The 14,505-nt window shown below is 54.5% G+C and overlaps 1 protein-coding gene across 1 annotated transcript in view; it reads left to right on the forward strand.

Moving 5' to 3' along the window:
• Positions 1–5,434: 5,434 nt before the first annotated feature.
• The window catches only part of PHKG1 (phosphorylase kinase, gamma 1 (muscle)), a 10,208-nt gene continuing 1,137 nt past the window's right edge, over positions 5,435–14,505 (forward strand). The window contains exons 1-13 of the mRNA XM_008589456.1: positions 5,435–5,517; positions 6,069–6,247; positions 6,587–6,641; positions 8,589–8,641; positions 9,623–9,737; positions 10,289–10,467; positions 10,807–10,861; positions 12,882–12,968; positions 13,233–13,396; positions 13,781–13,871; positions 13,976–14,129; positions 14,197–14,322; positions 14,404–14,499. Of these exons, the coding sequence (XP_008587678.1) occupies positions 5,435–5,517; positions 6,069–6,247; positions 6,587–6,641; positions 8,589–8,641; positions 9,623–9,737; positions 10,289–10,467; positions 10,807–10,861; positions 12,882–12,968; positions 13,233–13,396; positions 13,781–13,871; positions 13,976–14,129; positions 14,197–14,322; positions 14,404–14,499 (1,437 nt within the window). The remainder of the gene's footprint in view (positions 5,518–6,068; positions 6,248–6,586; positions 6,642–8,588; positions 8,642–9,622; positions 9,738–10,288; positions 10,468–10,806; positions 10,862–12,881; positions 12,969–13,232; positions 13,397–13,780; positions 13,872–13,975; positions 14,130–14,196; positions 14,323–14,403; positions 14,500–14,505) is intronic.

Below are 14,505 nucleotides of genomic sequence, written 5' to 3' on the forward strand. Positions count from 1 at the left end.
CATGCTGAAAATATGCATTTTGCAAAAAAACACTGTCTCAACATGTCTTTAAGTACATCTAGTCTATATAGTCTCTGGATTAACATCCACCTGGAGGATCCGACAGCTCCCCAAGGACTTACGTAAAGAGTAGTTCACTAGCACACATATCGCCTGTTAAAAAGGTTCCAGGTGCTCCAGGCCTGGAGTTCAGTAGACAGCAGTAACGAAACTGCTTGAAATCCTGTTTTAATCAGGTAAATGATAAAGGAAATGTAGGAATAGACCTATTACTGGGTGGGTTCCCTGTGGCCAGGTCAGCACTACATGTCACTGTTCCCCTAGTAGATCTAGTTAATTGGTGGAAGATGAAAACCATTCTTAATACAGGCATTTCTCCTGCATGTTTTCTTTTCTTTTTTTTTTTTTTCTTCCTCTTTTTGTCAGTGTTGCCCCCGTACTGGACCGGGGACCGGCAACGGGATCGCAACCCTCGGTGTCGCTCCTGCGCCTCGCTCAACCAGTGAGCGGGAACCGGTCCATAGGTGGGATCCGAACCCTCGGGCGGGAGCGCCGCCACGCTTCCCAAGCGGCACAGTATCGAGTGCGCCACCGGGCCGGCCCGAAAACCATTCTTAATACAGGCATTTCTCCTGCATGTTTTCTTTTCTTTTTTTTTTCTTCCTTCCTCTTTTTGTCTTTTTTACTGACCGGTAATGGGATCGCAACCCTTGGTGTTGCACCCGCACCGCGCTCAGCCAGTGAGCGGGAACCGGTCTCCGCATGGGACCCGAACCGTCGGCGGGAGCGCTGCCGCGCTCCCAAGCAGGTGCACTCTCCAGTGCGCCACCAGGCTGGCCCGTGCATGTTTTCTTCTAAGGTGTTGTAGCTTCCTCTTCCTGAAAGATGTGCTAGCTGCAATCACCCACTCCACGTTGGTGAAGGACTTAAGGGAGTGGGCTCAATTTGGAGCAGGTCATTTCTTTTTAAGTAAACCCCAAATATTCTCTAGGAGCTGACCTCCAGCCTAAATTTTATGCTGTGGTTTTCATACTTTCGGGAGTACCTTTCATAGTTTCCACGATCTGATTTTTCCCTCACTTTCAGAGACCATTACTGCAGGATGAGGGAGGCGCTGGTGAATGAGTGTATGTTTCGGTTGCTGCCTCCTGTCAGCTGTGTGCTTGGGGTGCCTCACTCCGCTGAACGTTCAGTTCTTGAAGGGGCCAATGCTCCCTTGCCTTGAGGACCTGAATGGACACACATAGCTCACTCCTGGTCAGCCCCCCAGCATATTCTCTACTGGGTTTATCAGTAGGTTCCTTTGCTCATTTTCCCGATGGCTCAGGACCTCTGTGAGTCTACAGTGTTCATGCCCAGGTGGCCCTTGTCCTTAAGGTGCAGTTGTGTATTCTGGGTACCCAAATATTGCTGAGTCAGAGTAAAATAAGCCACTGATGGCGCAATGCAAGAGTGGCTGACCTGGCCTCTGCCTGGAGAAGGGCACAGAATAAGCCACTAGGTGTGCTGGCCTTTTACCCTACGGTTGGGAGGGATTTGGGGATGCATTTGAAATTATACGCCAGCAAGAGCCAATAGCTTAGAATCTGAGGGAAAAAATAGGCCTAGTAACAGTAAAAGAGTTCCAAGTGTTTTCATCCTTGGACATTTGCTGTTATAATAAGTGGGAAGCCTTTATGCTTAGAGCTCATACCCTGAAGTCATTTTCAACTCCTTTCTATCTAGCAGTTCGGCGGAAGATTTCTCCAGAGTGAAAGAAATAGATGACCAGTGTGATACGGAAAGAGCACTGGCTCCCATGACATATGGGATAGTCTAGGCTGTCCTACTGACCTGTTTGGTGACCTAGAGCAAGTCACATTCTCTCTAATATGTGTCTAATGCCAGAGTTCTGGGATCCAAGTGAGATTGTGTGAGAAATGCTTTGTAAAATGCTAATCAAATAGCTATTTGTGGGCTCATCTCCTATAAATGCCACTGTGTTACCCATCCCCCCTCAATTTGGAATATTAGAATTGGGTTTGGAAAAAAGTAGCTTCGGGGGAACAATAAAGAATGAGTGTGTGCTGTGTGCTGATGTATTGCATATGCTATTTCCAATTCTGTCAACCCCTTAAGGTAGAATCATATTGATGAGGACCCTGCCCCAAGTCGCACCCAGTTAGGGCCCATGTGCTTGTCCTAACTCCTCCCAATAGAAACTGCAGGCTGAAAATAAAACGGGTTAAGGAATGTTCTTTAGATGTAATTATGGAGGGCGGATCAGAGGTGGATTCCCGAAAGGGAAGTTCCCTAGCTTTTAAGGTCTGCATTATGTAGGGCAACCACACAAACTGTTTCTGAGTGGGGCTGGATGTCTGGGCCCCTGTGACAGGCAGGACTGTGGCATGGGCAGGCCAGCTGCAGCCATCCTGTGCTGAGGTTCTCCAGGGCCTGCTCTCAGCATGCATGGGAATCTCTTCCAGAAAAGTGAGTGTGTTCCTCACAGACTGGCCTCATCTCCTCTGGGTCTGAGGCTAAGAGAGCTCCAGAGGGAGGACTGGTCACCTTGTGCTGTCCTGCCTGGTCCCAGGCCACCCACGTTTCCTTCACCCTCCGCCAGAGGTCACCCCTGGTGAGACTTGGCCCTGTGTCCCGTCCCTGCTGAGCCTTGGCCTGCAACCCAGGTTGCAGTTGTGATTTATTTTTGGCATGTCAGCCTTCGGTCATCAAGTAGCGAAACCCAAAAGAAGAGCAGCAAGATATCTTCCTGTGGCCACAAGTGTCTGCTTGGGACACAGCTTCAGCACTCTGTTGTCTCCTCTCCCCCAGGGGCTCTGGGACCTTTGGGATTCTTGTCAAGGTTCTTCAAGAGCCTGCAAGGACGTAACGGTGAGTAGCCAGGCCAGTGACGGACAAAAGCCAGGTGGCAGGCGGGGAGATAGACTGGCTGTGGGGTGGGGGAAGACAGAAACCCCCAAATCCTTAGACCCATCTCTCTTTCCTTCTGAAGGCAGATGGACCCGGGAGAGTGGTACACTGGCTCTTGAAATCCCTCCTCTGGGGATGTTTTCTACAGAGTAGGTCCCTGTGTCTACGGCCATACCACCCTGAATGCGCCCAATCTCATCAGAGTAGGTCCCTGTGGCTGTATTTTTGGACTCTCAGAGTTTGAAAGAGGGATGTTATGTTCCAGAAAGGACCAGGCCACCTACTCCCATTTGGGGACCCTATCCAAAGGAGTCTTGGGGAAGGTGTGAGGGGCGGTGGGGCAGCGGACAGTCAAGCCTCAGAGCAGGGGGATGGGGCAAGATAAACACCCCCACACCCAGGAGTGCAGCCAGAGCTTGGCCAAGCTGGTTGTGCCAGGGAATGGAGCCCCTGGCCCAGGACAGATTCCTGGGGTGGGTCCAGATACACCCTCTACCCACTGAGGGCTGGGGGAAGGGAGGGACCTGGGGCTGCCCAGCACTTGCCAGGAAATGGGCTTATTTTTGCGGCAAACAGACACTCCTGGGCTTGGTTGGTTGCTGACAGGGCAGAGGAGGCCTGTGAGCAGCCACGCACCTGCTATTGGTGGAGGAAACTTGTTATTCTAAACCTTTGTCTTGTAACCAGGCACCCAGTGGTGGGGACAGTGGCTTCCTGGAACAGTCAGCCTGAGCCCTGAGGCAGCCAGGGCTGCTGCTTGGTTGGTCAGCACTTTGGCCTCTTTGAGAAGCCAGGCCCAGAGGGGTGGGGGAGTGGGGCTGGAGGCAGCTTTTTCTCTGCTGAGCCTGAGCCTGAGACTGAGCACTTCCTGTTGGTAGATGGTTTTCTGCATTCCTCAAATGCACCCAAGGCAGCTCAGCTCCCTAGTGGGAGCTGTGTCCCTGAAGCAGGCAAGCCAGCTCAGCTCCTCTGTGTCCAGGCCTGAGGGCCCTGGCTCTGTACTGCCCACACTGCGGCAGGACCTCTCAAGGCTCCTTGGCCATTGTTAGGTAGGTCTTGGGGCCTTCTGCTGGCAGGAGCCTGGACCACGGGGAGCCACGCCTGCTTCATGCCTGCACAGGGCACTGAGGGCAGAGACAGCCCGGACATCCTAGAGAGGATCACAGTCTAGTGGGGGGAATGACAGCACGCACTGACAAGTGATACTGGAGGCTGGGACCAGGCCTCACCTCCCAGCTCTGCACCCTCAGAGCACCTGGCATGGTGCTTGGCAAAGAGTTGGTGTTTGGTGCCTGCAGGAGGAAGGACTGAATGAGCAAGGGATTATGAAAGACCTAGTTGTGGACAGCATGGGAGACGAAGCAGCAGTGGGGGACAGCGGGATGTGTGTCTGGAGGGAGGGGCCAGCTGGGACCCTCCCGACAAGGGTAGATGAGGAGAAGCCCTAGGAGTGCCATACGAAGATGAAATCATGAAGATTCTTTTTTTTTTTTTTCTTTTTTGTGACCAGTAAGGGGATAGCAACCCTTGGCTTGGTGTTGGCCACACCACGCTCAGCCAGTGAGTGCACCGGTCATCCCCATATAGGATCTGAACCCGCGGCGAGAGCGCCACTGCGCTCCCAGCGCTGCACTCTCCTGAGTGAGCCACGGGGTCGGCCCGAAAACATGAAGCTTCTCATCTTTTCCCCAAGTACAGAGAGCAGAGGAAAAGCAGGACCAGCCTCCTCTCCTCAGAGAGGGAGGGAGAAGCTGCTCTTTAATATGCCCTGAGGTTTCTTTGAGGTTCTTTTTTTTTTTTTTGTCTTTTTTTTTGTGACCGGCTGCACCGCGCTCAGCCAGTGAGCGCACCGGCCATCCCTATATAGGATCCGAACCCGTGGTGGGAGCGCTACTGCACTCCCAGCGCCGCACTCTCCCGAGTGCGCCACGGGGTCGGCCCTTCAGGTTCTTTCTAAAATCAAGGGTGTGTTGGCCTTGTCAGAGCTCCCCTTGAGGCCTGATCTCCTGCCTCTAGCCTGGGCCTGGACCTGGGCCTGGGCGACCATCTGCTGCCCCACCTGGGACTGTAAGGAGCCCCAGGGTCTCCTGGGGGTGACAAGAGCATCCAGCCAATGGAAGCAGCCAGCCAGCTCCTTCCAAAGCTCCAGGCAGGGATGTAGAGGAGTGTCCAGAGGGAAGATGCTCATCACCAGGGCCAGAAAGGGTTAGGAAGCCAAAGTTGGCTGCATGTTTTCAGTTGACACTTATTCTGAACATTCATTATGGGCTAGTCCTGGGCCCAGACGTAAAGATGTGCAAGAAACAGTCCCAGCCCTCACAGAGCACAGCCCCGGGTTGGCTGCATGTTTTCAGTTGACACTTATTCTGAACATTCATTATGGGCTAGTCCTGGGCCAGGAGACGTAAAGATGTGCAAGAAACAGTCCCAGCCCTCACAGAGCACAGCCCCGTGCCAGGAGGGCTGACGGCCTCTTTCTGCTCCTCTCTCAGTGCCCCTTGGAATCACCCCCGAGGAGCTGAGCATGACCCGGGACGAAGCGCTGCCAGACTCTCTTTCCGCACAGGGCTTCTATGAGAATTATGAGCCCAAGGAGATCCTGGGCAGGTAAGGCCCAGACGTTTCCCATGAGGTGCTGTCCTAGGCTCCGTCAGGCTCTGCAGACTGGAGTGATCTATTTGACCCCGAGCACTAACCCCATTTCTACCCCCAAAGCACTGTCTACCTGAGAATCCATCGGTTTGCGATCCTGCCCTCCTGAATTCAAGACAGATAAAAGGGGTAGAAGAGATCAGAGACCTCTCCCAACAAAAAGTTCCCCGGTGCTGTTGACAAACACATGCAAACCCTGCTTTGGGACAGGATCAGGGCTCAGGGCTCAGAGGAAATGTCAGGGCCCTAAGAGTTTGCCGCTTCTTTCTATGTGCTGAGAAAGAGCATGGGCTGAGGTCAGGAGGTCTGAGACCAGGCTTGCTATCCTTGGCTCTGGGCAGATCACCCCTTTGTGCCTTTATTTCTTCATCCTGCCGTCCCCCAAAGCCCACAGTGTTTGGGGAGAATGCAAATCCCCAGGCGAGAGCAGAGCGTCTCTGCTGTGGCCTGGACTGGGACTCCCCTGAGGTGAGGGCCCCAAGGCCGCCTGTCCTCTGTGCCCCCAGAGGAGTCAGCAGCGTGGTCAGGCGCTGCATCCACAAGCCCACGCTCCAGGAGTACGCTGTGAAGGTCATCGATGTCACCGGGGGAGGCAGCTTCAGTGCCGAGGAGGTGCGGGAGCTGCGAGAAGCCACGCTGAAGGAGGTGGACATCCTGCGCAAGGTCTCGGGGCACCCCAACATCAGTGAGTGAGGGCCCCAAGCTGCAGCATCAAGTGCCACCACCATTCTGTCCTGATAACCCCCATCAGGGAGTGCAGCCCCAGTGCGCAGCCAGCTAGAACCCTCCAGTGTCCCCACCTTTACCCTCACTGCTGCCACAGAAGGGGTCGCAGGCAGGGCTGGGGACGGTGCAGGTGGGGGAGTGGAGTTTGAAGTCCCTGGGCCTGGCCACCCCCAGCTGACCTCTGAGCACCACCCTAATCCCTGCGTCAGCTTTTAACATCAGCCCACAGCAGCCTTAATCCCCTTGCCCCTGTCTGGCTCCCCTGCCACCTGAGATGAGCTAGCCATTTCCATTTCAGTACAGCTGAAGGACACTTATGAGACCAACACTTTCTTCTTCTTGGTGTTTGACCTGTAAGTACCCAGCCCTGCAACCAGCCACACTCAGGCCTATGGGAGAGCCTCCTGCTGTGGTCTCCACCCAGCGCTGTCTGGAGACCAGCAGCCAGCCCCCTATGCTGCAGACCACATAGGATCACAGACTCTTTAGGCAGATCAGCCCCTGGGGTCGGTCTGCCAGGCATCGAAACCCGGGTACACCACCTACCAGCTGGATCATTTCTTTAAGTATCAGTTTTCTCACTGGTATTATGGGAGTAATAACGGCACAGTGACTTGCGCAACATAAGCGCTATTAACTGCAATGACAATGACGATGGGAGTAACTCAACATTTATTCTAGGCACCGATACAGAAATGAACAAGACAGGCAAGGTCTCTGACTGGCAGCATGGACATGTACACATACAAACACGTGCAGCAGAACCAGGGACTAGAGAGGGATGAGGGCTTCCCTAGACAGCGTGGTCAGGGAGGGCTCTGGGAGGTGACCTGAGCAGAACCCTGCAAAAGGAGCTTCCAGCAAAGGGAAGAGCCAGCACATTCGAGGAGAAGTGGGGAAGTCGGAGTGGGATAGTGGAGCTGGCTGTGGGGAGGTGGAGGATGCGAGTTTGGTCAGTGCCAAGGGCCAGATTCTGTGGACATTTAGCCATGGGAGTGGGAAAAGGGAGGCCCGCGGTATGGGGGGCGCAGGTGGCAGAGTGTGGCTTGAAGACCTGGGTCAGCGTCGCTCCCACTTCTGCACCAGCAGGAGTGAGATGCGCTTTTCCTCACTAAGCATCAAATGGGACCACCACCAGGTGCTCTGTGAACTGTGTATTCAAGACATTTCATAATTTTTATTAAGAAAGTCTCCCAGGGAAGGAAACTCTCCAGCTCATTGTCGCCCCCTCCACTGATTTCTCACTGCAAAGCATGAATCTTCTACAACATGAATCGTTGTTGTAGTAACGGCTAATTTAGGAACTGGATTTACTTGAGAAAATTATTCAAGTAGATTTTGTGCTGTAGGAGCATCTCATGTTGTAGCTATACCGAGTACGTGCACACAGTCACCCGCCAGCTGCAGGAAGGCAGGGGCTGCGGATGGGCCTTGCACGGTCCGTGTTCTCTTAAATCTTGGTTGCTGCCGGGGCCAATAGTGAGTTCTCCTAGCGTCTTACAACAGAATTAAAATGATAAAAACTGAATTCACACATTGCCTTTTAGGAACATAGGACAGATACTGTATAAACAAGGCTACCTCCGTAAAGTCTAGGTCGTCTCTTCAAACAGACCCCTCACCACCCTAGCAACCCAACCCAGACGTTTTCTTGCCTCCCGAGGATGCTGGCCAAGGCACTTGTTCTTTGCCCTGGAAATTCCACTGCTTTTCCTGGAGGGGTGGTGGGCGGGGGCAGGGTGTACCGTTTCCTGTGTATCCGAGGGAGACTTTCCTAGGACCCCTCCAGACGAGCCCTGCTGCAGCTGTCCCAGCTCACTGGCACTATCTTGTGCAGCCTCGGGACAGCTCAAGTGTCTTTAACCTTTGAAGAAGTTGCTTGGGGAAGCTATTTTTAATGCTGCCTCCAGGAGCCCTCCAGGGTATGACTAAATTGTTCTCAGCAGAGACCTCTTTCTAGTTCATACCAAGAGGTAAGAAGATGGAACCGCAGTTCTTAATCCTAAGACAGGCAAACTCTGCTCCTCTCACACTTGCACTGCTGATTCCTTCCTTTTGTTCCCTGGGAAAGATCAGGATACTTGTATCCTTGACCTGGTCTGGATACGTTCATACCAAGAGGTAAGAAGATGGAACCGCAGTTCTTAATCCTAAGACAGGCAAACTCTGTTCCTCTCACACTTGCACTGCTGGTTCCTTCCTTTTGTTCCCTGGGAAAGATCAGGATACTTTTATCCTTGATCTGGTCTGGATATCCCTGATCTGGTCTCTCTTTCAACCCCATCCCCCCAATCCCCCAGCCCTGATAAGATCCCAGTCCATGATGTCACTTCTACAGTCGGGGGCCACACTGGTGCAGACTGGTGCACGCCTCACCTCTCCACCCTCTCTCTCCTTCCAGTTCTTCCCAGACACCTCTAGTCGCTTCCCCAGTTCCTCCCGCAGACCTCGGCCCTTCACGGGGAGCAGCTTCAGAGGCATTAGGGTGGGAGGCATAGCTCTCCGGGGCCAGGATAAGGAGGGAGTGGTCCTGTTCCCACAGGATGAAGAGGGGGGAGCTCTTTGACTACCTCACTGAGAAGGTCGCCTTGAGCGAGAAGGAAACCAGGNCCTTCTTATTTAATAATCTTTTCTTCCTCTTGTGACTTATTTTGTGATATCCAGAAAGAATTTGGTTCTATCTGCATGCCATTTTATGGCATTTCTTTTTGCAAGTTAGTTTCAAGATAAAGTAGTTTTATTTTCAGATTTTATTATTATTATTATTTTTTGTCTTTTTCGTGACCCGCGCTCAGCCAGTGAGCGCACCGGCCATCCCTATATAGGATCCGAACCCGTGGTGGGAGCGCTACTGCACTCCCAGCGCCGCACTCTCCCGAGTGCGCCACGGGGTCGGCCCTTCAGGTTCTTTCTAAAATCAAGGGTGTGTTGGCCTTGTCAGAGCTCCCCTTGAGGCCTGATCTCCTGCCTCTAGCCTGGGCCTGGACCTGGGCCTGGGCGACCATCTGCTGCCCCACCTGGGACTGTAAGGAGCCCCAGGGTCTCCTGGGGGTGACAAGAGCATCCAGCCAATGGAAGCAGCCAGCCAGCTCCTTCCAAAGCTCCAGGCAGGGATGTAGAGGAGTGTCCAGAGGGAAGATGCTCATCACCAGGGCCAGAAAGGGTTAGGAAGCCAAAGTTGGCTGCATGTTTTCAGTTGACACTTATTCTGAACATTCATTATGGGCTAGTCCTGGGCCAGGAGACGTAAAGATGTGCAAGAAACAGTCCCAGCCCTCACAGAGCACAGCCCCGTGCCAGGAGGGCTGACGGCCTCTTTCTGCTCCTCTCTCAGTGCCCCTTGGAATCACCCCCGAGGAGCTGAGCATGACCCGGGACGAAGCGCTGCCAGACTCTCTTTCCGCACAGGGCTTCTATGAGAATTATGAGCCCAAGGAGATCCTGGGCAGGTAAGGCCCAGACGTTTCCCATGAGGTGCTGTCCTAGGCTCCGTCAGGCTCTGCAGACTGGAGTGATCTATTTGACCCCGAGCACTAACCCCATTTCTACCCCCAAAGCACTGTCTACCTGAGAATCCATCGGTTTGCGATCCTGCCCTCCTGAATTCAAGACAGATAAAAGGGGTAGAAGAGATCAGAGACCTCTCCCAACAAAAAGTTCCCCGGTGCTGTTGACAAACACATGCAAACCCTGCTTTGGGACAGGATCAGGGCTCAGGGCTCAGAGGAAATGTCAGGGCCCTAAGAGTTTGCCGCTTCTTTCTATGTGCTGAGAAAGAGCATGGGCTGAGGTCAGGAGGTCTGAGACCAGGCTTGCTATCCTTGGCTCTGGGCAGATCACCCCTTTGTGCCTTTATTTCTTCATCCTGCCGTCCCCCAAAGCCCACAGTGTTTGGGGAGAATGCAAATCCCCAGGCGAGAGCAGAGCGTCTCTGCTGTGGCCTGGACTGGGACTCCCCTGAGGTGAGGGCCCCAAGGCCGCCTGTCCTCTGTGCCCCCAGAGGAGTCAGCAGCGTGGTCAGGCGCTGCATCCACAAGCCCACGCTCCAGGAGTACGCTGTGAAGGTCATCGATGTCACCGGGGGAGGCAGCTTCAGTGCCGAGGAGGTGCGGGAGCTGCGAGAAGCCACGCTGAAGGAGGTGGACATCCTGCGCAAGGTCTCGGGGCACCCCAACATCAGTGAGTGAGGGCCCCAAGCTGCAGCATCAAGTGCCACCACCATTCTGTCCTGATAACCCCCATCAGGGAGTGCAGCCCCAGTGCGCAGCCAGCTAGAACCCTCCAGTGTCCCCACCTTTACCCTCACTGCTGCCACAGAAGGGGTCGCAGGCAGGGCTGGGGACGGTGCAGGTGGGGGAGTGGAGTTTGAAGTCCCTGGGCCTGGCCACCCCCAGCTGACCTCTGAGCACCACCCTAATCCCTGCGTCAGCTTTTAACATCAGCCCACAGCAGCCTTAATCCCCTTGCCCCTGTCTGGCTCCCCTGCCACCTGAGATGAGCTAGCCATTTCCATTTCAGTACAGCTGAAGGACACTTATGAGACCAACACTTTCTTCTTCTTGGTGTTTGACCTGTAAGTACCCAGCCCTGCAACCAGCCACACTCAGGCCTATGGGAGAGCCTCCTGCTGTGGTCTCCACCCAGCGCTGTCTGGAGACCAGCAGCCAGCCCCCTATGCTGCAGACCACATAGGATCACAGACTCTTTAGGCAGATCAGCCCCTGGGGTCGGTCTGCCAGGCATCGAAACCCGGGTACACCACCTACCAGCTGGATCATTTCTTTAAGTATCAGTTTTCTCACTGGTATTATGGGAGTAATAACGGCACAGTGACTTGCGCAACATAAGCGCTATTAACTGCAATGACAATGACGATGGGAGTAACTCAACATTTATTCTAGGCACCGATACAGAAATGAACAAGACAGGCAAGGTCTCTGACTGGCAGCATGGACATGTACACATACAAACACGTGCAGCAGAACCAGGGACTAGAGAGGGATGAGGGCTTCCCTAGACAGCGTGGTCAGGGAGGGCTCTGGGAGGTGACCTGAGCAGAACCCTGCAAAAGGAGCTTCCAGCAAAGGGAAGAGCCAGCACATTCGAGGAGAAGTGGGGAAGTCGGAGTGGGATAGTGGAGCTGGCTGTGGGGAGGTGGAGGATGCGAGTTTGGTCAGTGCCAAGGGCCAGATTCTGTGGACATTTAGCCATGGGAGTGGGAAAAGGGAGGCCCGCGGTATGGGGGGCGCAGGTGGCAGAGTGTGGCTTGAAGACCTGGGTCAGCGTCGCTCCCACTTCTGCACCAGCAGGAGTGAGATGCGCTTTTCCTCACTAAGCATCAAATGGGACCACCACCAGGTGCTCTGTGAACTGTGTATTCAAGACATTTCATAATTTTTATTAAGAAAGTCTCCCAGGGAAGGAAACTCTCCAGCTCATTGTCGCCCCCTCCACTGATTTCTCACTGCAAAGCATGAATCTTCTACAACATGAATCGTTGTTGTAGTAACGGCTAATTTAGGAACTGGATTTACTTGAGAAAATTATTCAAGTAGATTTTGTGCTGTAGGAGCATCTCATGTTGTAGCTATACCGAGTACGTGCACACAGTCACCCGCCAGCTGCAGGAAGGCAGGGGCTGCGGATGGGCCTTGCACGGTCCGTGTTCTCTTAAATCTTGGTTGCTGCCGGGGCCAATAGTGAGTTCTCCTAGCGTCTTACAACAGAATTAAAATGATAAAAACTGAATTCACACATTGCCTTTTAGGAACATAGGACAGATACTGTATAAACAAGGCTACCTCCGTAAAGTCTAGGTCGTCTCTTCAAACAGACCCCTCACCACCCTAGCAACCCAACCCAGACGTTTTCTTGCCTCCCGAGGATGCTGGCCAAGGCACTTGTTCTTTGCCCTGGAAATTCCACTGCTTTTCCTGGAGGGGTGGTGGGCGGGGGCAGGGTGTACCGTTTCCTGTGTATCCGAGGGAGACTTTCCTAGGACCCCTCCAGACGAGCCCTGCTGCAGCTGTCCCAGCTCACTGGCACTATCTTGTGCAGCCTCGGGACAGCTCAAGTGTCTTTAACCTTTGAAGAAGTTGCTTGGGGAAGCTATTTTTAATGCTGCCTCCAGGAGCCCTCCAGGGTATGACTAAATTGTTCTCAGCAGAGACCTCTTTCTAGTTCATACCAAGAGGTAAGAAGATGGAACCGCAGTTCTTAATCCTAAGACAGGCAAACTCTGTTCCTCTCACACTTGCACTGCTGGTTCCTTCCTTTTGTTCCCTGGGAAAGATCAGGATACTTTTATCCTTGATCTGGTCTGGATATCCCTGATCTGGTCTCTCTTTCAACCCCATCCCCCCAATCCCCCAGCCCTGATAAGATCCCAGTCCATGATGTCACTTCTACAGTCGGGGGCCACACTGGTGCAGACTGGTGCACGCCTCACCTCTCCACCCTCTCTCTCCTTCCAGTTCTTCCCAGACACCTCTAGTCGCTTCCCCAGTTCCTCCCGCAGACCTCGGCCCTTCACGGGGAGCAGCTTCAGAGGCATTAGGGTGGGAGGCGTAGCTCTCCGGGGCCAGGATAAGGAGGGAGTGGTCCTGTTCCCACAGGATGAAGAGGGGGGAGCTCTTTGACTACCTCACTGAAAAGGTCACCTTGAGCGAGAAGGAAACCAGGTGAGGGTCCACATGCCCCTCTCTCCACTCCTTTCCCCAATTCCTAGTGCCACAGGTGCTGAGGTCTCAGAGGAGGCACTAGTGCATCTGTCTGGGTGGGCTTCAGTGAGTGGCCTCTCCCCATCCTTGGCTCAATCTGGATGGCTCCTCCTGCTCTGAGTCCTCCCTCACGTGCAGTGTGGCTGGTGTGTGGGCTTTGGTCTCCCTGCCTGTTACCCGACCCCTCACAGAGCAGAAGAGTAGCATGTGTCTGCCCCACCCTAGAAAGATCATGAGAGCCCTGCTGGAGGTGATCTGCACCTTGCACAAACTCAACATTGTGCACCGGGATCTGAAGCCCGAGAACATCCTCCTGGATGACAACATGAACATCAAGCTCACAGACTTTGGCTTTTCCTGCCAGCTGGAGCCAGGAGAGAGGCTGCGAGGTCTGGTAGCATGGCCTTGGCCCATGTCAGGGGGTCAGGCTGTCTCATCAATTCTCCCAGGAACAGAGATTGTGTGGGTTTCTCCCGTTTCCCAAAGAATAAAAATCTTACCATTTCAGGGGCCAGGTGTCTCTTCCCAGCACTAAGCTGAAGCAGGTTCCCATTGCCCAAGTTCCAGGCGAGAAGTGACCAGGAACCAGTGGGCACCAAGCTCATCAGCTTGGCCCTGTGAACCCGTACCCTGCCCTGCCCTTGGCCCTGAAGCTGGCCAGCGTTAGGAGAGTCCCAGCCCAAAGGCCACACCTGTTCCATCTCCACTGTGTCTTTGGACTTCCTCTTCTGAGTGTCCCCTGCTGACTGTCCTGATGGTAACCACTCCTGCAGAGATCTGCGGGACCCCCAGTTACCTGGCCCCTGAGATCATTGAGTGCTCCATGAACGACGACCACCCAGGCTATGGGAAGGAGGTGGACATGTGAGTGCAGGTGGAGGTGCCCCCACGGCGGGGCTCCAGGCTGGGCAGGGGAGGAAGCAGCGGCAGCCACGTTGGTGGTGAGGTAAGCGGCCCCGTGCGCCCAGGTGGAGCACTGGGGTCATCATGTACACCCTCCTGGCCGGCTCCCCGCCCTTCTGGCACCGCAAGCAGATGCTGATGCTGAGGATGATCATGAGCGGCAACTACCAGTTCGGCTCACCCGAGTGGGACGATTACTCGGACACCGTGAAGGACCTGGTGAGCTCCCGGGCTCGGGCAGGGGAGGCGCTGGGGGTGGCCCAGCCTCACGCGCCCCCTCGCGCAGGTGTCCCGCTTCCTGGTGGTGTCGCCGCAGGGCCGCTGCACGGCGGAGGAGGCGCTGGCGCACCCCTTCTTCCAGCAGTACGCGGTGGAGGAGGTGCGCCACTTCAGCCCCCGCGGCAAGTTCAAGGTACCGCGCGCCTCGGGCCCCTCCGCTCCCCCGGGGTCCTCACACCCCGGGCGCCTCCAGAGCACCTGCCTCCCCGCGCAGGTGATCGCGCTGACCGTGCTGGCCTCGGTGCGCATCTACTACCAGTACCGCCGCGTGAAGCCCGTGACCCGCGACATCGTCATCCGCGACCCGTACGCGCTG

The sequence above is a fragment of the Galeopterus variegatus genome, unplaced genomic scaffold, assembly GCF_000696425.1.
Source record: "Galeopterus variegatus unplaced genomic scaffold, G_variegatus-3.0.2 Scaffold5458, whole genome shotgun sequence".
Classification (NCBI taxonomy): Eukaryota; Metazoa; Chordata; class Mammalia; order Dermoptera; family Cynocephalidae; genus Galeopterus; species Galeopterus variegatus.